At 33.9% G+C, this 25,444-nt stretch overlaps 1 protein-coding gene across 11 annotated transcripts in view; it reads right to left on the bottom strand.

The window, feature by feature from the left end:
- LOC111062931 (A disintegrin and metalloproteinase with thrombospondin motifs 16) overlaps positions 1-25,444 on the bottom strand; it is a 196,913-nt gene that overhangs the window by 109,034 nt on the left and 62,435 nt on the right. For all 11 annotated transcript variants that reach the window (XM_039441366.1, XM_039441370.1, XM_039441372.1 and 8 more), the window contains 3 exons: positions 9,557-9,640; positions 3,037-3,100; positions 1,818-2,023 (listed from right to left, as the gene is read on the bottom strand). In XM_039441366.1, the coding sequence (XP_039297300.1) occupies positions 1,818-2,023; positions 3,037-3,100; positions 9,557-9,634 (348 nt within the window). In that variant the 5' untranslated portion in view covers positions 9,635-9,640. The remainder of the gene's footprint in view (positions 1-1,817; positions 2,024-3,036; positions 3,101-9,556; positions 9,641-25,444) is intronic.

The raw sequence follows: 25,444 nt of genomic DNA, 5'->3' as shown, positions 1-25,444 counted from the left end.
ATTGCAATATAATATACGAATGAATGATAATATATTATATGACATGCAAATTATTTATAATTCCGGTACATCTTAATCGATTATTCATAAACTGACAATGAAAATACAATAAAAGCATATTTAATTGGCAAAAAGTATGATTCATCTATTTAAAGTGGACTATGTGGTGCAGAAATATACGGTACATCTGTAAAAAAAATTGTGTTGGAGTTACCAAAATTATGCGTTACCGTATTGAATAAAGCGAGTTGAGCCCGGTACTCACCTAAACATAATTAATTCAATATAAGAAACTATTCTTGAAATAATGTTTTTTTTTTTTAATTTGAATAACGTTCCTTCAATCCAATGACCACAGTCAATTTTCCATATTACATATTTTGATAAGAGATTGTTCAATAAAATTATTGATTATATTCTTTGACCTCAAACCTCCCTCAACAAGTTTTATCTAGTTCCACATTTTTGGAGCCAAGTAATTGAACGATTTTTCAATTGCCTCCGTGTGTGGTCCAGGAATTACAGTTGTCATACAATTCCTTAAACTTACAGATAGTATATCACCCGTTCTACACGGGAAATTAATCACACACGAGACGGCATAACTGCCGGACGGCTGTTCCCCGGATCCGGCGCCGGTTGAATACCAGAACACACTGCAAGTGCCGTTCGATGGTCGCCGGACACGGCTGCAATAACAACAGTATGTTCTTGGAGGTTCTCAGTCGTGTTTATGAAGTGGTACTATCAAGAGATCTTACAATAAATAAATGAGAGTTAATGTAATTTAACTACTTTTGAGCACCTCAAAAGGCCTACCCAACGAAATACTACCCTTATGAAATGTTTCAGATTAATAAAATTACATTATCTCAGTTATTGATTGTAAGATCTCAATAAATCAAGTATGAAAATGTGTTTTTTACAAGCAATATTTTATATTTTCTTTTATTATTGTCATTTTTTCAAAATTCCACTTGGAAGTTTTTGAAGAATCATTTTGAAACGGAATGTTTAATGTAAAGCTTTATTTAATGGGAAATAAATAAAATAGAGCATTTAAAATAAAAATTTAATAAACTGATAAGCATAATTTATAAGATAATAATTTGTAAAAATAGTAATATTGCATTTGAGAATTGCATTTCCCACCAAATATTGGTATTGTATGTTTAAATGCAATTTAAACTATAGATTTTGCCCACATAAGCTCTAGACTTGTGTGTGTGGACAATGTAAGGAATACTGGTGATGATAATGAGTGATGATTGAACTGACAGTTTCAGATATGCTACTAACATCAAAGAGGTCATATTATTTTGAGGCTCAAAACTATCCCTGACCTTACAATACCTTTTTAACAGGAGAACCAGGAGCACGGCGTTTATTTTAGCTGAGATATTGGACGGTGCTGTATGTGAGGACCACCACACCCTTATATACATGAATTGAATTAATGAAATATATAGTGAATAAAATTAATGTCTTATATTTCATGTCCTTGGAAGCTTTATATTATCTTAATCATTAATCATTAATTTTTGTTAAAATCCATTTTTGATTGTTATTTAGATATTCATAAATATTGAGGATATCACCCTTTCCTGAACTGAGAGCACTCTTACAACCTCATACACAGCAACTGAAGATTTAAATGAATGAAACTCATCTAAAACAATTTTTACCAAAGAAAAATGAAAAGTTTACCTGAAAAATTGAAGAATTCCGGAATATTTCCAGGGATTAGAATAAAATTTAATTCAATCATCAACCTGTAAGTGTGAAAAAACAATAACATAAATGAGAAAATGACTAACCTGAGGTAATTCCTCATAGTGGAGGTGACCTGTGGAGTTGGAGTCTGCAGTCCAGACCCTTAAGTTGTCTTTGAAAAGTGACGGTGTCCTTTTTAAGGCTAGGTCAAGGTCTCGCCCGAAAGCCCTCAACCTTAAATGTCGATCTGATACAGAGTCTGTGTCCCTTTTCTGAACGGAGTGTACTCTTACAACCTCATACACAGGAACTGGAAATTTAAATGGATAAAACTCAATTTCCTGCCAAACAACTAATTGGAAGAAAAATTCCTTTCTCATGAAGCAATGCACATTTATGTTTTGAATAATGGATAGATGAGAGACATTGTTTAATTTTAGAGTTTTGACACATTTGCAAACTGCTAATGTGTGAACACTCCAATAAAAGAGCCAGTGGTATTATCTTTCTTTTCAGCAGAGCAGAAATTTATTTAAAATTAGTACGGTAATTAGATTAATAATTAAGTTTATTGAATTACAATAATTAATGTTTCATGTTATCTCACACTGAGTGTATCATAAAGTACACTGTCTATTTTTAGCCTATCATTGCAGAGAAAATCATTTCAACAGATTTCTCTCCTTAGTTATTGTTGAATCTTGTTCAATGATATCAGACAAACGAACAGATAATTTTTCTTGTTTACATATCAGTAAATTAATTGGTGTAGTGCTAAGAGCTGTAATAATTTGTGACGGATGTAATTCATCAATGAACACACAATACAATAGAAATATGGCAATACTATACTATGAAACTGGTAATATGCTGTTATAAAATATTCTATGTTATTTTGAAACAATTTTCATTTTTCATTTTCTACAGCGTATAATTAAAAACATGTAATGTAATAATAACTGCAATTCTTCCGCATTTTTCTGACTTGTAGAATACAAATACAAAGTTGAATGTAAGTAAAAGACTTCATCATTAATCTTAGCTGACGTAAATGAAACTTTCGGTATAGACCGTTTAGTGGTAATATCATAATAAAAATCTGTATTATTTAGGAGAGAGTTTAATAAATTCTATTACATAAAATAAAAGTGAATTATAAGAATAAAATGTGATGTTGATAATAAAAATTGTTTGTCTGTGAATATTTTTCTGATCTATAATGGTTTCTGATTTTCAATGTTATAGATTTTCTGATCTATTGTGTACAGTAACTGTCAACTTCTCACAACAGATAATAAATATCACATGAAAAATGAATATTACCATCTTCGTGATTATCAACGTGGAAGACTCTTCTCAAGTCGTCTTTAGTCATGTGTTTGTGAATCTGAAAATGGGAAAGAATAATGTTTTTATCGTTATATGCTCACATATGAATTGAAATCTGCTTTATTGCAAATGGAATTTGAAAATTCATAAATACTAGAAGTTATTTCAAATCTATAACAAAAATTAATAAACAAAAGATAGAAGAGACAAAATATACAACAGAACGAAAAGATTGTGACTGATTATTTATCAAAAGTGAAAAGCAGAATACAAATCAAGAATCATTATCAATACATCATTCGAAGGAAGGCTGCTCAAGAGCTAAGATCTATTAAAAACATTGGAATAAAACTCTTACCAAGAAAATAAAAACAACCATATTTTAATAAATCTTCCAAAAATTATTGTAGTTGCAGAAATATTCAGAAATTCACGAGAAAGATCGCAGAGAAGTACATCATCAATAAAACTTCCAGATCACATAAAACACTATAAATAAATCGTAACACATGGAATATAATCCAGTCACTACATACATTGGTGCTTGCAATTTATATTGTAGTTTCGATTTTTTAATATATCGTTTGGATACATAAGAGAAGTCCAGAACCAATTTTTTTTTTTAGTTTTTGATCAACAGAGTCTTCCGACTGTTACCATTTAGGTGTAAATCCATCTGTACATGATTTTGTGCTCTACAATCCGAGACCAGGTAGAGCGCTCATAAAGATTTCCAGGAATACATGACAACAATGCTCCTTGTATTTTGAGAACACCTAATTTTTAGCTTCAATCATCATCACTAGCTTCATTATAATCACAATCAAATTTCACGCAATGAGATAAGTTTAAAAGATCATATTCTATGAGAATCAAGATGATTGGATCTCATCGTACTACAGCTAATTCTTCTCGGCTCGTCAAGGCGGTTAAAAATCATGCATCATAAGACAAATTCGGTCAAAAAATGAAAAATCCATCCTTGAGTGTACTTCAGCCAGTATTTTAATGCACGAGAAATGACAAATTTCTATATTGGAAGCGTCGTATCATGTGAATTACTTCAAATCAAAAAACAATGACTGGGAGAGAGCAACAAGATTACCCTGGAACTGCTCTTCTCCAAAATTTCATAACAGTAACATTTAATATTATTGGTGCCGTGATAATGAAAATGAAAATGAAAAAAATTTTTATTAGGTGGAGTTAGGACTTAAAAACTAAAAACTAGGTGGAGTTAGGTCGAGTAAGTCCTCTCTACCACCACAAAACGTGATACTGCAACGTGATACTACATACAGAGTGGGTGAAAAGTCCGAGAACGGCTTTATATCTCATAAGCAGAGGTAATTTGACGGTGGGTGTGATTGGGGATCCTATTAAAATTGCAAATACTACTTCAATATGACCAAAAATCTGGTTTCTGATCTTGGATCCGCCATTATTAATGCAACTTTAACTTTTAAAATAGGAAGGTGGTCATGCGATACATGATTTCAATACGAAATTTCAAGTAAAAATGAATGGCGAAAACCGCACATCGATATCTCAAACCATTTCGAAGATATTGACATTATTAATCAATACCATTTATCTATTTAATTTCTGATTTGCATGGTATTTATTAATAATGTGAATATCTTCTACACAGTTCGGGATATTGATATGTGATTTCCGCCATTAATTTTTTCTTGAAATTCCGTATCGAAATCATGTGTCGCATGACCACCTCCCTATTTAAAAAGATAAAGTTGGATTCAATATGGCAGATCCAAGATGGCGGACCAGATTTTTACAGTCATAGTAAAGTAGTATTTCCAATTTGAGTAGGATCCCCAATCACACCCACCGTCAAATTACCTTTGTGTATGAGATATTATTGTGAGACTTTTCTCCCACTCTATTAAAAGTGAGTATTTATATCAGTTAGACCAACATACAATCTATCGCTACTCAAAGTAATGAATTTAGAGTTCATTAAAGTTTAAGCCGTTCTTGGACTTTTCACCCACTCTGTATTAAAAGTGAGTATTTATCTCAGTTAGACCAACATACGATATATCGCTGCTCAAAATAATAAATTTGGAGTTCATTAAATCTTAGATACAATTCAACGACTAGCCTATACCTCTCAATGAGTGAAGCTGTTATAGGGGTTTCCTCGTCTTTATGTTGAACCCATTCCATCCATCAAATATGATTTCATTTACCAGAAAACACAGAGAAGAATTCTGCTTAAATGAGAAGAAGAACGGACTAAGTCAATCGGGTCCGAAAGTGAGTATGAGTATTAAAATCGGGTCCGATATAAAGGTACAGTTTTTCAAATGTGAAGCATAGGTTTATGCGTGGCTAATGGGAGGATAAGTAATGAAATCTTGATGAAACTACAGTTTTAGTTGGGTTCCAAACGAGCGAAAAGTAACTTTGAACATCAAGACTCTCAGTTGGAGTAGGAGCTGGATTCAAGTAACAGCCACCCTTTCAACGAAAATAACTTATTCAATTAGAGCGATGAGGGACGTTTATATTTCTAATATTAATTAAAATGTTGATTTACTGAAATCGGGTTACGCAGTAGTTACAGTTTTAACTGATACCAGACTCTATGAAACTGTTTCAGAATGACATAAAGGTCCGCCAATGAAATCCTCCTCATTTTTAAAAGTGCCCAGTAATTTTATTCAATTTGGCAAGGACACACAGTAAGTTACAAAACTCAAACCAATAATAGATACGGATATAAAGTGGAATATCATTCTATACAAATAAAGTCAAGCTATAAAACTATCCAAATTTAAATAGGTAGTTTAAAATAAGAACGTATTTCTTCAGGTATTTCTTCTTAATTTGTTAGTTATCTTAACATACTATATTGATTCAATAACTTTATCGATTCAATAAATTTTTATTGGTTCCTTAAACATATTTATAGAATTCATAGCAATCTGGCAGCATGGCATGATTCCAAACCGACCACTTTTGTAAACAAACTTAATATGGTAGCCATGGTAACCAACTAAATCTTAGTTGTTTATTCCTTTTGCTGCTTGTTGTGAAGTTCAAGTTGAAGGTTATTTTCCTATGGTACTGACATTTTTATTGAGTTATTATTATAATTATGGCAGAGAAACGAGAACGGGGCAAGAATATTGCAGAGGTTAAAAAAAAACAATTAGAGAGATCTGCATAAAATACAAAAATGTAATAGAAAATAAAAAGACAGATAAATATTCAATAAAAGATAACAACAAGGCATGGGATGCAGTGAGATAAGAATATAATTCTATACAAATCATCTTAGAAGAATTGAATGATAATGATAATCAAACAATAATAATAATGATTGTAATTCTGAAATAATTTTGGTTTTATTGTTGTGTGTATCATTTCCTTTTTAATTTAAATTCTAAAGATTGTAGCAATGACATTGTCTCAAACAGCAAACTGATTTCGTTCTCCTAATTGAATTTGATCAAACTCTTCCATAACTTGATCATTGTCCATTACAGGCTGTTCTTTTTGCTGGATAGCTATTATGAAGAACAGCCGTTGCTGTTATCATCAAAGTAGTCTGAATTTTTGTTCTTAATCCTATTGACAAGCATGGAAATCTTCGTTTCCACCTTCCAATAGCTCTTTCGATAGTATTCATCCTTTGTATGTGGGCACTATTATATCTTTTCTGCTTCATTTGCTGGATATAGAAGTGGAGTTAGCAAAAAATGTCTGCATGGATATCCACTATCACCAAGTAGGTAGCAACTGCTGCCCCGATACAATCCAGCTTCCAAATCAGTACGTATCTTGGACGTATTAAAAATTCTACTGTCATGAACAGAACCCCTCCACCTAGCAGTGATTTCGGTGAATACTAGCTGTGCATTGCAAATAGCTTGTATACTGATAGAGAAATATCCTCTTCTATTTCCATACAGTTTTGCATCTTGGCCAACAGGAGATAGAATTTTTACATGAGTACAGTCCAAACATCCAACCACGTTAAGAAAAAGACGAATTTAAAAAAAAATCTATTTTGTTCTTAAAATTTCCTCATTTGTGGGCATTTGAATAAAATAAAACGCGCAAAGAGGCTAAATAGTGGGGAATTCTTTTCACTATTTAGCACACCGTACTTTTATGGACATAAATGATATCCCCAACAACATTTTGAAATGTTCCAGTTACGTAGAACCGTAATCCAAGTAATTGGTCCATTTCCGACAACGGCTTACCTCTGTTGTTCAAATTATCAAAATTGGGAAGTAGTTCAGAACTGTAGATCACTGTCTCTTTACTAAACCTGTATCGAGCTATGAATTCACTGTCCGAGAAATAATTAAATGTGTCAAGCCTAATCCTATATCTTCTTACAGGTATTAACTCGAACACTTTATCATCTGAACTGCTGCTGTACCTTATTATATCTAGATCCATTTCAATATTTATTAAAATAACAGAACATCGAACACAGAACATTCAAACATAACCTTTAAAAGAAATTTATCGATTCAATATAAATATATTATTATAGGCTGGATTTTGGCATTATTTCGTTCAATAAACAAAGCTATAGCTTATCCCATATGATTGGGATTAGGCGTACGGTAGCCAAAGAAGAAGAAGGAACAATGCTATAGCTATTGATTCAATAAATTTATCCAATCAATGAATCTTTATTGGTTTCTCAAACATATTTATAGAATCCATAGCTATGGAACGATTTATCTGTTCAATGAATCTGGCAACATGGCATGATCCAAAACCAGCACTCTCGTAAACAAACTTTATACATGGTTCCTATGGTAACCACCAAATCTTGGATGTTTATTCCATGCTTCTTGTTGTGAGGTAATTTCCTATGGTACTGACATCTTTTGGCTGATGTCTCCAAAACAAGATGGCTGACACCAAATAAGGGCTATCAATGCTAAATATAGTGCAACTTTGATTCTGTTTTGTTTTTAAAATACTAGTGATCTACACTAATTTTAATTTTATTTTGTAATTTAATTTTTCTAACTTTTTTTTTATTTGTAACCAAAAATTTGACAAATTTATCCATTCCATAAATATTTATAGGCTGGATTTTGGCACTATAGTCTATCGAGAGATTTAAGGATTCAATAAGTTTATGGAGCGTTCTAGAAACGCATTTCTCATGTTATTGATTCAATAAAATTATTGAATGGATAAACAGTTTATGGAACGACTGAGAAACCGGGTATTCATCTAACAAATTAAGTAGCCCTGAAGAAATACGTTTTCAGAAAATATATATTCTTATTTTAAACTACCTATTTAAATTTGGATAGTTTTATAGCAAACTATTAGCTTAAAAACTTGAAAATGGAGTCAACATCCTAAACTGGTTGTTTTTATTTTGTTATTTTATATTAAAATGTTTTTAAACGGGTTCTATATGGTATTATTTTTCAACTAAGAATAAATACATATTGAAATAAATTATCGGTGAACGCTTTATATTTTATCATTCTATATTACATAGTTCTAAAAAAAATTGTACTTGTTCAATGGCGTTTTACCCTCCATTTTTCATACATTGACATTGACATTGTTTAGATTGCTTAATGGCATAAGATAATACTATTTATGTAAGTAACTCTATATAGTACTTGAAGCAGCTGAATCGTTTTTCTTATATATTTTCTGTAATTCATAAGTCGAACCACTCCTCGACGCAGGCCTAGCCTAATGAGGAGTGCACTTGATATTTTTTATGTTATTATGCTTTGTAAAATTGTACAATGAAGTGAATAAAAGTTATTATTATTATTATTATTATTAGATTAGTACGATGACCTTGGAGACCCCCTCTAAGAGAAAGAAAAACTTAGGAGAACTTTCAGGAAAGCCTATAGGTCAGTGTGTCAACAATGGAGGGCATTAAGGACGAATTAATTTTTTTACTGTAATCAAAATATGTATCCCGTCCTTCCGGATAAAACATCATAAAGTCCTAGCTGCTCATCTTATTCGAATAAAAAGTTTTATATTGTTACATAAGGCAAGCTTTTTCAAGATCCAATAAGATATAACAGAATTCAAGCATATTTCGCCTACTAACAATGTAATACGAACTTGAATACCACGGGTATTCAGTAAATACGGGTATTTAGTAAATACCAACTAAGTTTTGATTTATTCGAGTAACATCAATTATGGAGGTACAATGAAAATACGCAATTAACTATACACCAAAGGTAATAATGCACCATTAGCCTATAATAATCGTGAATACTTTTACACATTACAGTATTACAGATAATACTGGTCGACAAAAGCCAACTAATACCAATGCGAGAGCAATATAAAGTCTACTATTTATAGAGATATCACTATAGAATAATACATTACACAGTATTCCACACAATACTGAATATATACTAACAGTAATACTTTACTGTAATACAGAACACGTATATCAATATAATTAGGCCAGTATTTATTCAAGATAAGTGTAATTTATGCTAGTAAAATGGAATTCACTTACATCACTAGCCATAACATAACAGCTCCCAAACACTAACAGAAATACTGGTGCAAAGCATTTTGAATATGCGCCGACCATCTTTTCCTGAAACAAAGATACATCAACTTATTAATCATCAACATATAAAAAAATGGCTTCTATTTTAAAGTAACATATGATTAATTTTATTAGAAGTGATCTTCACTCGATTTTATTATTTCATTTTATGGTTGATAATAATATATATTTTCGCTATTTATTAGCTACCTAGGCCATTATTTTCAGCAGAACACAAGTAAATAGAAAAAAAATCCATTGAAGAGCAAAATAATAGTTGAAGATATATAGGGTTGATATATATTTTCGGTAGGCCTATTTAGTAGTAGACCTTGATTTCCAGCAGAACACAACTGAATGAAATAATAGAAAAAAAGCAAATGAATATAGAGTATTGTGAATAATAGTATTGTATTATAGATTGTATTAATAGATTGTATTAATAGATTGTATTAATAGATTGTATTATTGTGAATAATAGTTGAAAAAAATACACCATCAGAAGACTGAAGCTTTCTCTCTTTCAGTCTGTCATCTACGAATGTTCAACAAGTTAAACGAATCCTCTTCCTCTTCTGTTAATTTCCTTATTAGAGATCTTAAAATGGTTCTACACAAATAGATAATATCAAATGCAGTAACAGGGATCTCTAGAAAGTGAGTGAACTATGAGCTTATTTTACAAAATAGGAAATTTATAAGCTCTTAGAGTATTTCTTGAAGATTAGAAATATATTTTCATAAAATCTAGCAACCTTGCATTGTGTGGGAACAGGTTGATTTACAATATACAGGGTGTTTACGATCTGCCTACCAACACTCTAGGGCATTGTTCCTGGGTAACAAACATATCTGAATATCATATTTGAACTGTCCGGAAGTCTTCAGTTACTCACACAGCGGCCATTTTGCTAGTTTCACTTATTTTTTTCTAAATAATGGTTAAACATACCTGATTGAAACTTTGCACAATCATTTATAACAACGAGACACAGCTGCATAACATTATGATGATTTTTCAAATTCATAAAACAAAATGACGGCCATTTAAAATCTTGTTTACCAAATAACTCAGAAACCGTTGGTTTTAAAAAAAATGTACAAGAATACTTTTTTAGTAAATTCAATTATCTATCGATTTGGCTATCTGATTTTTAGAAAATTGGACCAATATTAAGTGAGATATGGCAGCTTTAGTGATAGGACACCGCTGGGTATTAATTAATTATTGTTTTAAATTATCTAAAATAGCTTACAAAAGACATGCAAAGCAGACGGAGACTTGCATTGTTGTGGTAGACTTTAGCCGCATGCCTTGGCATGCACTACAACTAACCGGTGTTAGGACAGCGGTGTCCTAACACTAAAGCTGCCATATCTCACTTAATATTGGTCCAATCTTTAAAAATCAGATAGCCAAATCGATAGATAATTAAATTTACTAAACAATTATTCTTGTACTTTTTTTTAAATCAACGGATTCTGAGTTATTTGGTAAACAACATTTTAAATGGCCGTCATATTGTTATATGAATTTGAAAAATCATCATGTTATTGTAGCTTTGTCTCGTTGTTATAAATGATTGTGCAAAGTTTCAATCACGTTTGTTTAACCATTATTTAAAGAAAAAAAAATAAGTGAAAGAAGCAAAATGACTGCTATGTGAGGAACTGAAGACTTCCGGTATGATATTTTAGATATGTTTCTTACCCAGGAACAATGCTCTAGAGTTTTGGTCGGGAGTTCGTAATCACTCTGTATATGTATTTTTAATTGTAAATTCAATCTCTGTATTTGTATGTGTTTGTATTTATATGTATTTGTATTGTTCAGATAAGTTAAGATTCACGCGCCTGCTACTTCCGTTGGACGGGTAACCATTTGAGAATCCAACTCCGCTAAATATAGTTGATGAAACTGAGAAATAACTTCCTGATGGTTCGGAACTCACTTCAAGCTGTAGATCCACTCATTTCGCATCATAATCTTTCATATTGTCCACTCACAGGCCTGGTGTTCATGTGGATACCACTTACAAGGAAAAATACTCTTTTTCTGTTTGGGTTCTATTATATGTAGAGAAATAGGGGCAATGTCAAGATACACCACCGTCAAAGTCAGACACATCCATCCTAGCACTAAAAATCAGTCTTGTTTTGGTGGTGGCTAGTTTTGTCGTTCTTGTGCTGAGAAAGAAGTGTCTTGTTTTGGCGGGGCGAGTCCGTGACTAATTTCTCTACCTGGAAAACAGTCTCTGGTTGTCGCTATCTGCTTTTGACGCCTATGTCAGAATAGCTTGGAAGTAAACTGGTTTCAATTTTGGCACAGACTGTACTTTCTTTGAAATATTCTGTTTATAACTTAGAGTGACTGTAGAAGTGTGTGTGTCACCACCGTTAGACAATATTCCTGCGTGACATTGTCTCTTATCTCAACCTTATTATTTTAGTTCTATTGCTTACTCTCTCATTCTCCCTCTCGCTCACCCCTCACTCTCTCTCACCCCCTCCCTTGCCCTCTCTCTATCACTCCTGCGCCTTTCGCTCTCGCTCTCACTCTGTCTCACACACACACACACTCTCTCTCTCTCTCTTACCCGGTTGTGTGCTAATGTTCTCCTTTCTTCAAAACCCCTCAGGGTTTTGTTATTATTTCATAGAATGCTTCAGACATATTATCTTCAACCTATCTTGAATTTGACTTTCCCATGCCTAGATTTGTAATTTTTTTTGTGTCAATAATATTCATTACTATCAACTCTTGCTTGTAATATTGTGAATTCCCTCATTCCACTGAGTAGGATTGTATAATATAGTTAATGTAGCATCGTACTGGAAGTTTGATGGTTGAATGTGAGAGAGGGCCGGCCGTGCAAAAAAACTAAAACTGCAATTCAATTGAATCATCACTTCTTCACTTTCTCACTATAGGCCTATATCCCTCAGAAACACACTCTCTTGTAAAATACTCAATCCCCTACACTGAAATAATTTGACTCCTTCAAGTTATGTGCTCCCAACTTGATAATACCGCCCGTTGTTCTCTCAATAATATTTGTTGAACGAGAGCTAGCAAGTTCTTACTTTTTACTCAAGTTCAAAGTTGTTGCCAGTCTGTGGGTTTGCTTGTTTGTTTGAATGCACTACAATAACTTCAGAAAGAGTTGATCGATCAGCTTCAAATTTTGAACACGCACTTTTCGAACCTTTTTACAGATCAAGTTCGTTGAACAACAAAATATTTTACTCACTTCTTCGTCCTTTTTCAGGATATAAAAGTAACATTGAAAGTACTACATGAGACAAAATAACTTGCTCCTGAGAGTCTGCCTGACTATTATCTTTCAGTAGCATACGCGTAATATTAATGATACAAATTGTGATGGCAGTTGCTATGTCGTTGGTATTATTAATTTGACAAACTTTGAATTTTGATTCTGAATCATCTACCCATACGGAGAAACCTATGAAGTTCTATGGATTCACGTAGGCCTACAGCGTAATATTAATAGGAAAACAGTTTGATGTTCCTTTTCCCAAGATAATTTGACAGTGGGCTCCACTGGGATTCCTATTCAAATAAAAAAAAATTCTGTAGGTAGCTTCATAATTTAGATCTGCCATCTTCGTTCCGCCACATTGGATTAAACATTTTCTTTGGGAAGGTTTAATACAAGATTCAAATAAAGAATTTCAAGAGACAATGAATGGTGGAAATCGCTCATCAATGTATCAAACCACCGTTTCAAAGATATTCACATTTTAGTGTTAAAGTTTTTGGATATCTGTGATACAGAAATATTGCTCGCCTAGAACAGGATAGATTATTCATCACATTCTTATTATTATCGTTCCCTAGCAACCTATGTTAAGCGTTTATGTAGTCGCTGCTAAGAGAGATTTATGTGATAGCTATATACCTGAATAATAGTCAATAGTCAAAATTCTTTATTACATATTCTTCAAGAATAGCAATTGTTGTCAAGAATAAAATATATATATATATATATATATATATATATATATATATATAATATATATATATATATATATATATATATATATATATATATAATTAAATATATTTGAATTGTTTGTATTCACAATTATATTTTTGTTCACTGCCAGTCTGTCTCCTGTTTCAAGAAATTCACATAGTTCGTACATGGGCCTTCCTTTGAGAAACTCACTAAGTCTTTTTTTCAATGTCACACAATCCAGCCTCTTTATCTTCTCCGGTAGATGATTCCACAGTTTTCTGCCCACGTATGAAGGTTTCTCTTCGAATATTGCAGTCCTGTGCCTTGGGAGATTTAATTAACAGACATTTATAAGATTAGTAATTTTCTGGAAAACACTATTAATTGGCAATAATAATTTAGCTATATTGCACTAATAGTTTTAATTTTAGATGACTCTCTCCTAGATTATTGAAATCTGTGCTGGAGATTCCTCAGTGATTGCTGCATCATCTGAGAAAACCCCGTGAAAGTGAGCTCTGTTCGAAATTAACAGAATGCTCAAGTATAGACATTTAGAAGTAAACAACCATTTAATTTAAATCGTTTAAATAATTAAATAAACCATTTCATTTAAATAATTTGTTCATTGAAATCGACCCCATCAGTATTTACTCGTGAATTACCGGTAGTGTATTGTTAATGTATCAAGATTTGAGAAGATAATATAAGCATCTTATTAGTTTTTCTCTCAATGATTGTAATGTATGGCTTAATTTCTTTTATATAATTATAAAAATATCACAGTTTATTACATTCCAGTTCAATTATCTTGTTTCACCATCCATTTCTAAGTAGAGCTCATAAGTATCGTAATCTTGCCATACAATTACCATACAATAATTGAAGTTGATTTCATTCAACTTTAGTGGCGCCATTTCACCAAACTGCTAGGGAGGGGGAGGGGCAAAAACCAAAAGGTATGGGGGGGGAGGAATACCCCCAAAGGATAGAGGGACCTGGGTTTTTCCCCATAAACGTTACATTCGAAGATGTTATTATATGCTTCATTTTTTTCCAGTTTTATATACATGTGGTTGAAGCAATACAGACATATTATACATTATTACTTATTAAATTCAATCATGAAATATTTATTAGAAATTTAGGTCTACAGAGAGGCCCTAAAGTAGGAATACACTAAACAGATTTCTTAAAAATCATGGAAAAAGATAAATTTTTCTGTTACAATGACAATTTCATTGGGGAAAATATTCTTATTGGAAAATAACTTTTAGTTAGAGAGCTAAAGATACATCAAGCTGTTCCCATAATTCTCAACAACTCTTTACATACATTTGATTGTCTGATTGTGCCCTTTGTCTTGCTTTCACTGTGACATCTTGCAACTTGTTAATTCTCACATTGAAATTTATTCAATAACTCACTTATTGTGCTCTGATCAATAAGTGTACCCATTCTGTATTCAAACTATACCACAGAGAAAAATATATTCTTTATTACTCTGTACCCATACTTTCAAGGCAATTTTGCTACATTGTTTATACTGTAGAAGGAACTATACTACTGCTGTTAAAAAAAGTATTACATTTTCATGAGACTCTAAGGATTCGTGTAGATAGACCCGCATTTTCATTATTTATCTGATCCTTGAGGGGGGCTTAGGACCCCCTTTTCACTGTCCCCCTTATGACTGATCAATTTCAAGGCCTCTGACATGACCTAACGACTGTTTCCAGGCAGCTGGGACTGGCAGTTTAACGTTTCCAACCGAAACACGGGAGTGGTATGAGAAACATATCTTGCCCGGGCCGGAATTTGTTATACATTTATAATAATAATAATAATAATTCATAGGATATTCTAATTTGTTATTATTATTATTATTACTATTATTATTATTATTATTATTTTATTCTAGCAGTTGGTCCTCGGCTGCGAGTTTTAGGATTGGTGATACCGCCGTTGTGCAAGAGGCGGATGATGTGGAACTTGCACCAATTTAAAAGAATATATTCTAAGTTATTTATTTTGTTGTCCAAGTTGTTTTAGGTAGTTTATAATCTCTCAATTATTTTTCATCCCATATATATTATAATAAATTACTTTAAAAATGATTGGTTGTTCACTATATTATACATTATTTTAAATATACAAGACCGTATGAAAATAGTCTCATGAGGGTAAATGCAACGTTGCCAAATAAGATTTGATCAACTTCGTCCGCAGCTGATTATAAGTAAGAATTAATATTGATATTTTCATAATACAGTACACCTGAAGAATTGGCAAAGTTTATGGTAAGGAGTGAGGAGGTACTCAGCTCTTCCAACTAACATCGGATTAGTTTTATCTGTTTATTATTTTACTTATTTTATCTGTGGTTTTATGCAGTCTACTATAAATCTAGCTCCGCAGTGCAGGCTGGATGCTTGGCTGAATCGGACTAGGCGCTGAGACAGCAAATAATAGCAGCGTTGGTGGGAATGCGAGCGGCCGCAGTAACATCTTCCACCCAGCAATGGTCGGCGTAGTTCCGCCTGGTGGACAGACGAAAGATCAATCCAGTCGGTTATTTGATCCCTCCAGCCAGGCTCAGCCAAGCAGCCGAGACAATACGAGTAGAACAATGGAGTGACGGTCTTATTCGCGTTCATCAGCAGTTTTCTTTCTCACGGCTATTTTGATTTTTGTGCTACCTATAATCAATAAAAACTCCAGTCACCAGTAAAAAGTTTCCAGAAACGTGGTGTACTACCATTATTAATGACTTTTCATTATGATTTTTAATTATTTAAAAACGTTGTTGACATTCTGAGCCTTCAGGCTGAGAACGAATCTGCAATCAGAATTTCTCTATCACGGAAAATAATGAAAAAAACCCAGCTGTTGATCTTCCGGCAACCGTTACTAGTCATCCTGCAATGCGGTCGAAACACTTCCAAGCCAGACACCCATCTCAACTGACAACAACGCCAAGCTGTGAGAAACCATCCTGCACTGCGGCGCTAGGTTAACAGACGTTCCCATATGGATGTTACTATAGACGCATTTACCATCGTATTCCATTTCTGTTTGTTTGTCAGTATGTCTGATGGAAATCGAAAACGGCTTTAACGATTTTGGTTAAGTTTGAAACATAGTATATAGTTTGAAATATAGTGAGTTTGTGATACGAAAATCATCATTTTAATTAGGACTCATGTTTAGGATAACTCACTGAGGGAACTTAAAAATGATCAGGTAATAATATTCATCAACCGAGTAGCAGCTGACTGAGAGAGTTTTCCGTCGTCAGTTGAATACAGTTGATCAAGAGAGTTTTTCATCGTCAGTTGAAAACAGCTGATCGAGAGAGTTTGCCATTGTCAGTTGAAAACGAGACAGATGTGTTGAATCACCAAGTTTGTTGATGTCATGTTTTAAAGTTATTGCATGATTCGAGAAAATAGTTGCAGAGAGCAGCCGAGTGTCAGCAACGCAACGCAAATTTGAATTTGTAACATAATGATTGCGGTAATCAGGTAAATGCTAAAGTAGTCAGTTTTAATACACCTGGGTAATTGAATTATAACAAATCATTTACTTCTAAATTTCCATCTCCATGCCTTTGCAATTTCAACTCTATCCTTTGATATTGTTATATTCATAGACGTGAAGTAGATAGATAAGGGTGGGTGTCTACCATAAGTAAAATGAAATGTCTATTTCCGACTTCTGTAGTTGAATACTTGTAGCTAGTAGTTCTGTGAACAGTAGAGCTTGTACAGTAGTTATAAAGTTTATAAGATCTCATTGTTTAACAGATCTCATTGTCAATATGTCACCCCAATTAGCCCTTCGGACATCGGAAAAAAGAAACCGGTACCGTGACGAGAAATCGGTAAGTGTTGAAACGGCCAATGACTGATTGGCGTGTATTGACGATGACAATATTACCTGTTATGAATGAAACCGAGAGCAGTGCCAAGCTGTAATCATCAAAAGCTAATCTACAAACATGCCAACGTACATATACTGACAAAAGCAAATCCCGTCGTTGAAACGTAGAAAAATCAATCATCAAAATATTATCATGAAAAAATAACATTTTCCCGCTTTTTTGGGAAACGATAACTGTATATCTTCCAGTATTGAAAATGACATTCGAAATGAAAAACAATACTGAAAAATTTTATTATATTCAAAATTCTCAATGTTCGAGTATATTAACCCCCCAGTAGACTACATTCAACACAGTAGAACCACTATAATTACGGGACCAAGCATTTAATACGAATTTTGGAGGGTGACGAATTATATATCAAGCTCTGCAATATCGAGGCTGATAAAATAAAATACGAAAAAATATATCATGGATACTGATCCCATAATTAATTCATGATATAGCCTGTATGAATGGATATTAGAAAATATTGTTAAATATTAATTTGACATACTTGTAAAAGATTTCAGAGATCAATACAACCGTTCATGAGCGAGTTCTTCAACCAAGGGTGTCTCTAGTTATATTATTATATTTGAATCCATAGAACTTTAAAGTTCACTCCGTATGGGTGAATAATTCACAATCAGAATTCAAAATCCCTAAACTAATAATACCAATTACTATAACGTTAAATGTATTGCTATCACAAGTTGTATTAACTAATACATGTGGGTGGGCTATGTTGAAAACAAACAATACCTAGACAGGCAGGCAGACATTAAAGAAAGCGAGTTGATGTAAGTTTCGTATATTAATCAGCTGAATTCAGCGGAGTTATCAGTTACTATGGCATACCGGTACTAGTGTATTTATCGTTATAGGAATACTAGTTACAGTGTTTTTGATGGCAAAACTACGAATTATAGAGTTATCGAGAAGTTTCAGTGTACTCACTAATCTAGACTATTGAACTATTAAGTGAAGTTATTTTTGTTTTGTGTCAAGAAATTTACTTATAGTTATATTATTCAAGCTCCAAATAACTGCAGAAAAGAGAGACAACTGCACAAAATAGGAATGATTTATATAACGAATTATACAGTTACAAGATAAGTCATCGCCTGATATTACTACGAAGAGGGATAGAAAAGAGTGATAGGTTTCAGAAATAAATTGCCAATGGTCTTGTTAAGAATAGCCTACATGTGGGGATCCATCAGAAAATAACCATTGTTTGAAAACCCAGACAGCTCTGCGTAGTACAGTCCGTCCAAGAAGTATACCTTTTGGAAGTGTCAGAGATTCGATGTGTCTGACTTTGTCGTGTCTGTACGAATGTAAAAGTGTCCGGTTTTGGCGCCTAACGCACACGCCAATTCGAGACTCTTTCAAAACAGTCTTTCCCTGTCGCTGGCGTACGGTGTCGATGGATGAGATAGTCGCTGTCCACTCCTGTCAGGTTCTGGGTGTGTCGGAGGACTAAGGTGGCGCGTTCCCAGAGAAATATAATAACTCTGCATTCATGTGTCTTTGGCTCAACGCTCCACGTAACAAATGAACGTTCTCAAAACTATTTAGTCAGGATCTGTTTTCATGAAGTTAGATTAATGATTTCCCCCACTTCTTGAAAAAATATGAAACACACAAAAGTTTCTGATATACCGATAAACCGATGCAGCCGATGATAATTTTCCTCATAATTTATTTTCACGGAACATTGGCTGCAAAACCGCTGCTCAAATAGTACAAAACCTATCGATTTGTTCAAAAATGAATGGATAGAACATTGTAAATTTATTTCACAATAATAAGCTTACCTAAGAGAGCCAGAGAGCTTGCTATCTTTATAGAGCTGATCGAACAAAAGCAATTAGTGGGCTTATAACGTGACAATAATAACAACGACAAGACATCTATAAAGTTAGAACGGTAATTATCTAATAATAATAGTTGGCCAATAGCGGTTGCTGTGCTGGAAACGCATCATCGGTCGTGGTCGTAGGGTGGTGCGAGGGGGGTTGATGATGAATTTCAAAATGACAATTACTGCAATGCTCTGCCGATTTCCGTCAGAAACGTTCACCAAAGTTTAGCGGATCTACACTCAAGGCCGGTGCAATCATCTGTTGTTATATCTGAGTCTCTCTCACGTTCTTGTAATCCTCACTCGGCCTTCTTATTCTCCAATATTACTCCATCAATCATTTATTTCGTTCCGCTCCTTTGTGTATTGTCAGGGACATCCTACCCAGGATGCTATTTCAGGACCAATCACATCAATATTATTCGGACTTGTATTCATGTCCAAATTAATACTCTCTTCTTGTCTTTATTCTTCAAAGATTCCATACATGAAAGGAAATCAAGCTGTAATATCAGTATCATTAATAACAGTGAATGAATAGAGTAGTATGTGGATTATAATTATGGTATCAATCCACTTCTAGTTTATCGCATATTTTTGATCATGTCAATATCGTTGTTATAATGCCTAGCAACTATTTCTTGTACGTCTTCCTATCACTATCATAATATTATAGATGGAACCATAGAAAGAGAACAGGCTATTGTCGATACAGTCGGCAATCAAGCCTTTTGTTCTCGTGAATGTTGTTGTGTTGATCATCACCTCTACTTAAACATACATTTTCATTGATTGTTGATACAATAAATCCACTAAACACCCCCTACAGCCTTGATATTCATGAAAAGGTCTCCTTATTACCAACAATTGTTAAAGTTGAATACTAAGTCGTAAGCACTAAAATCATCAATCATTACTCATTTCTTCATTCACCATAATAGAAAACAAGAAACAGGCCACGTTCCCAACTTCTCTTCCTGATTTGGATGAATAGGGATGATGAGAATGTGCGATGCACTTTGAAAGAAAAGGGAGATATTTTACTGAATCAATGAAAAAAATCAATGCTTGAAGAATGAGAAAAAACATACTTTTAGGATAATCAAAGTTCAAAATACAAAAATAATTATTGAAATTTGTAAAATATTTTTACTAAGAGAACTGTTGCTCAGTTGATTCTAAACAGTAGCAACATTTGCTGATGACAGAGCAGTTTTATCAGTTGGTGAAACTGTTGACGTTTCTACAGAGAAATTGCAGATGGCAGTCAACAGAATCAATGTTTGGACAAAGCACTGGCTTATAAAATTGAATGAAGCAAAATAAGTTCAAGTCAACTTTACAAACAAAAGAGTTCAATATATCCCCTTAACACTCAATGGGAATATTGTACCCTATTCCAACACTGCAAAGTATTTAGGCATGACGCTGGATGCCAAGCTTAGGTGGAAGGAGCATGTGAACAAGAATAGAGAACAACTTGGCATAAAATTCAAGAAAATGTACTGGCTACTTGGGAGGACATCAAAGTTGTCAAATTATAACAAATTGCTTCTCTACAAGCAGCTTCTCAAGCCGGTGTGGACCTATGGAATTCAACTGTGGGGCTGCACCCGACCATCCAATATCGACATCATCCAGCGCTTCCAGAATAAAGTACTCAGAAGATGTGTAGACGCTCCTTGGTACATCAGGAACTCAGATCTGCACCGCGACCTGGGAGTGGCGACAGCCATCAGTCAAATCCAAAGATTTGCAGAAAAACATGAGAAAAGACTTCATCAACATGTGAACGTGAAAGCAATCCAGCTGCTCAACGTGCATGGAGTAAGAAGAATTCAACGCAGAAAGCCACACGAATTAGTTTAGTGTTAGATACGTCCTGGATTCAAATAGTCTAGGACTTGGTAGATCCTAGAGTTCTGAAGATAAATTCGAGACTTGAAATAGCAATTATTTAAATCAGAGTTCGGGGATCAGCCCTTAGTATCAGTTACTGAAACGAATAAGCCTACTACATGGTAAAATTCTTAGGATGGTTAGATGAGGTGTTGATAGGAGGCCTGGTTGAAGAATTTGAAAACATGGTTTGCAGTGTCCATCCCGGAACGAATAGCGGCGGATCCAGTGGGGGTGGTCATACTCTAAAATCTTGGTTTTGCTATTGGTTCTCCGATATTATATTAATTGATCTAACTCAAAGTTTACTTTTGATGGAAAAATATATTCGTCAATGTCGATCAGCAAGGACTCTCATTAACTGTTATTTTTCTAAAACAGTTCTAGATTTCCAGTTGTTGAAGTTTGACCCCACCAGCACTGTTACGTTTATAATAACTCCCGACATTCTGATTACGAGAATCAAAACATACAAAAATAAATTTATTTTTCATTTGTGGACCGAACACGTATACGGTTTAGTTGGACCTATCACGACCACGTTTTCAAGAATTCACCCCCCCCCCCCAAGACTGGCCTTCACTGGGGTACCCCACAGATTGAACGAACACGGCGAGTATTGAATTAAGACTAGAAGACGTTTGTATATTCGACGATACTATAAAACGTTTCGACCATCTAATTTGTAATTTTGAACATATATTCTTGTGGTCATTATACATATCAAGTTTGCTGATTAATTAAATTGACGTTTCCCCTTCATCCTTTTTGAGGCGAAACAGCATAATCTATTCAGGCTTTATTAAAAAGCATAGAGAATAATAATTATAATGATAAATCACACGGAATTCTGATCAGATTTCAAAATTGTAGTTGCACAAAAATCACTTATACATCAGCTTAATATCCAGTTGAATTGAAAAGAAAGAGAATCAGTTATTAATACTGATAGCACCAAAATATCTATTCATATTCTCATTCTAGAAACTTGATTCTTTCTCATGTTAAATGCTTAAATTCGCCATGATACAGAACTCAGCATTTGAATTAAATGACAATATTATATTCAATCAAGTTGGGATTATACAAAGTATTTGATAAGAGTTGAGGTGACTTGAGGCACTGAGCCTTGTTGCACTCCAACCTCCTATAGGACACCACACCTTGTAGTCGTTTCATACCTTCAATCATTTCCTTGTTATTTTTAGGCCTATTGGCTCTTTCGCATTTTCTATAGCTAAGCACCGCAATTAATAATTCTAATAATGAGCAAGTTACCCATTTTGTTCACAAATTGGAGGAGAAATTTCCAAGTTAAAAACAAAACAATCTTGGAAAAGTAATGAGCCTCTCTGTTGTTGCTTGGACATAGTTTGGAGTCAGTGAACAGCAGTGATTATAACTTGGAAACTATGTTCTGGATTCAACACATGAAGGCGTATTCCTGCAAATCAGTATCGGTATCTGCGTCCGGTTCAGTGCAAGTAGGTAGTATTATCCCCATGAGTTCTAATGGGTCTATTCATACTCAAATCCGTGGGAAATCCGTGGGAGCTCTTGTGAGAATCCGCTTTTAGTTATTGTCTCAATCGTTGAGAGAATAAACAGTAAAATTCAAGTTGAACTTGGATGTTTGTCAGGTAATCTCTAGTTGGATGGGCGAATACTTTATTTTGTACAATCTACATACCGTATTTGAAATATAGGTGTTATGAGAGTCACAAATCAGACTCTATTAGATAATATCTTGGGTTCTGCCAACAATGAAATAAAAATTATTTTCTGTGGTTAGAATAAATATACTGAGTAATGATACTGAAATTATTCAAGTCTAGGATATAATGTGGATATAAATCATAAGATATAAAATCACTTCACTTATATGGGCTACTTTATTCAAATATTAATAGAAACTTGTAGTACCAAGAAGGACAATGATCGTACCCACGAATAGTTGAAATTCGCACCAATGATATGAGCAAATATATTTATGTATATCATTATATAAATATGAAAGGACTGCTATTCAATGACAAATAGCCTAACAATTTGACTTCTAGCCTCACTGGTAGGGCTATGTACATCAACACCTCCACACACATCGTTGAAAAACCCCGTGCTCTATTAAGTGGAGAGCAATAATTATTCAAAGACGTTGACCTTGGGACATGAAAGGTCCTAAATCTTCTGATATTGAAGGAGGACTGCTGAAACCCCATCCTTGAGAGAAGTCACTGTCTGATAGTGTGGATCAACAGTACTATTCAACAGTGACAAAACAAAAAGCAACGAGAATCTGTCTCGCCTTGCCCTCAAAGAGACCAGATTGAAAAGGGACCTCAAACGTCCAGAGGCAAAACCTGGATGACAAGCTCTTCTAAATAGAAAGCGAAGAAGCTTATTCTGCACTTGCTCGATATTCAATGTATACTGTTGAGTGGAAGCAGAGGCGAGGCGTCCGGTCATCTCTGGATTCGCCGATGACTGGACAGAAATTGATATGTAATGTGTATATTATTCAATTGAAAATATTTAAAATGAATACAAAAAAAGGTGAAGAAACCAAAAGAGAAACGTTTTTTGCGAGCGCGCCAAGTTTGAATAAAGTAGACAACTGCTTCATAAGTTCCATCCGTTCAATGTGATTCTCAAAAATTAGCGATACCAGTAATGCTAATTAGCATTGGTTACCACCACTCTTCTGCATCATCGCTCTCCCTCTCCCCGTAAACGATGGTGGAGTAAACGGTCAAATACATCGCTATTTTCTGCGATTCCACTGTTCCGCGCCAGTGTTGCGTACGATAATTATTTTGTTTGCAATTTGTTATTGATGATTTTTTCTATGTTTGGTTTTGAAGCATCTAAATTTAAAAATCTACTTTGTGAAAATAATTAAGAACTGAAAATTTAGTGAAGTGAACAACTACAAAACTTAATGTATTTCGGACTATGTGTAACCTTATATAATTTTGGAAGAGGAATAGCACAAGCATTGTGTAACCTCTCCCTGTCATTTCTGATGATGTACTTGTTGTATGAATAAATGAAGAATAAAAAATTTCATTTCAATTTTTTTAATTAATTTTGATTATTGAGAGCCAGTTTCCGAGCTAGAGATTTAGCCAAGTTCTAGACTTTTCAACTCTAGGAATTTGAATAGTAAGCTTATCTCATACTAGATGTCATCTTGCTCGATAAATAATCGACCAAAATGAAACATTATCTTTTAAGTAGGGGAGGGGGGTGCAGCTGTCATTCAGACTTTCAACTGAATTGTTGCTGGAGATGACAGAGCCAAAAAGTTACGCCTCGCCCCTGAGTGGAAGGACTCTAAACAGTGGATCCACACTCAACAGCACTCCTGACTAGAGACTGATACTGGCTTTTGTATTAACATTATTGCAGCCAGTAGAGTCTCTCAGGACAAATCCCAATAACCTGTTTGCTTTGCTTATGCGTGGTCAACATGTGCTGAGAAGGACAGTGTACTGAGTGTAGCCTACTACTGAATACAACACCCAACACCTATAGTAGCTCAAGCGAAAATGGGTCTCTCAAGGGCACTGCAATGTTGCCATACATTGACTATATTTCTACACCCTGAAGATCGCTCTTTCCTTCTCATACCTTCCCTCTTCCTCTTTTCCGTCACTACCTGTCACAAATTCTTTTGAGCACGTCAGGTTCAAAAGTTCTATTGTGTCATTCTTAGAAGTTAGAACAATAACATCCCCCGTTAACTCCTCCCCTACACCGCTATCTTCTTCAACATCATGGAATGGAGGAAAGAATATTGTTATGTATAATGTATACCTCTTTCTTAAGTCATGACATCAAGAAATCTAATTTTATAATCATAATTAGATTTTTCTTTATAAATGCAACTATTTATAAACTGAGCTATTACTTCATAAAGGTTTCTTGAAGACTTTTATAATAATCAATTGGAAGTAGAGTGATGTAATTTTATTTATTTTATTCAATATTCTTGTAGTGTCCAATTTACTCTGCATTTTTCAATCTGCATGAATTCTCATTTGATCAATTCTCATTCAAACACCAGTACAGCTGTTAAAAGTTATATGTATTATATATAATATATAATCATTATGTACAATACATTATTGTAAAACAGTGCACTATATTGTCCTCGTCATAGTCAACAATCCAGAGAAGAC

The sequence above is a fragment of the Nilaparvata lugens genome, chromosome X, assembly GCF_014356525.2.
Source record: "Nilaparvata lugens isolate BPH chromosome X, ASM1435652v1, whole genome shotgun sequence".
Classification (NCBI taxonomy): Eukaryota; Metazoa; Arthropoda; class Insecta; order Hemiptera; family Delphacidae; genus Nilaparvata; species Nilaparvata lugens.
The sequence above is the reverse complement of the archived record's forward strand: the minus strand, read 5'-3'. Positions and strand labels throughout refer to the sequence as shown.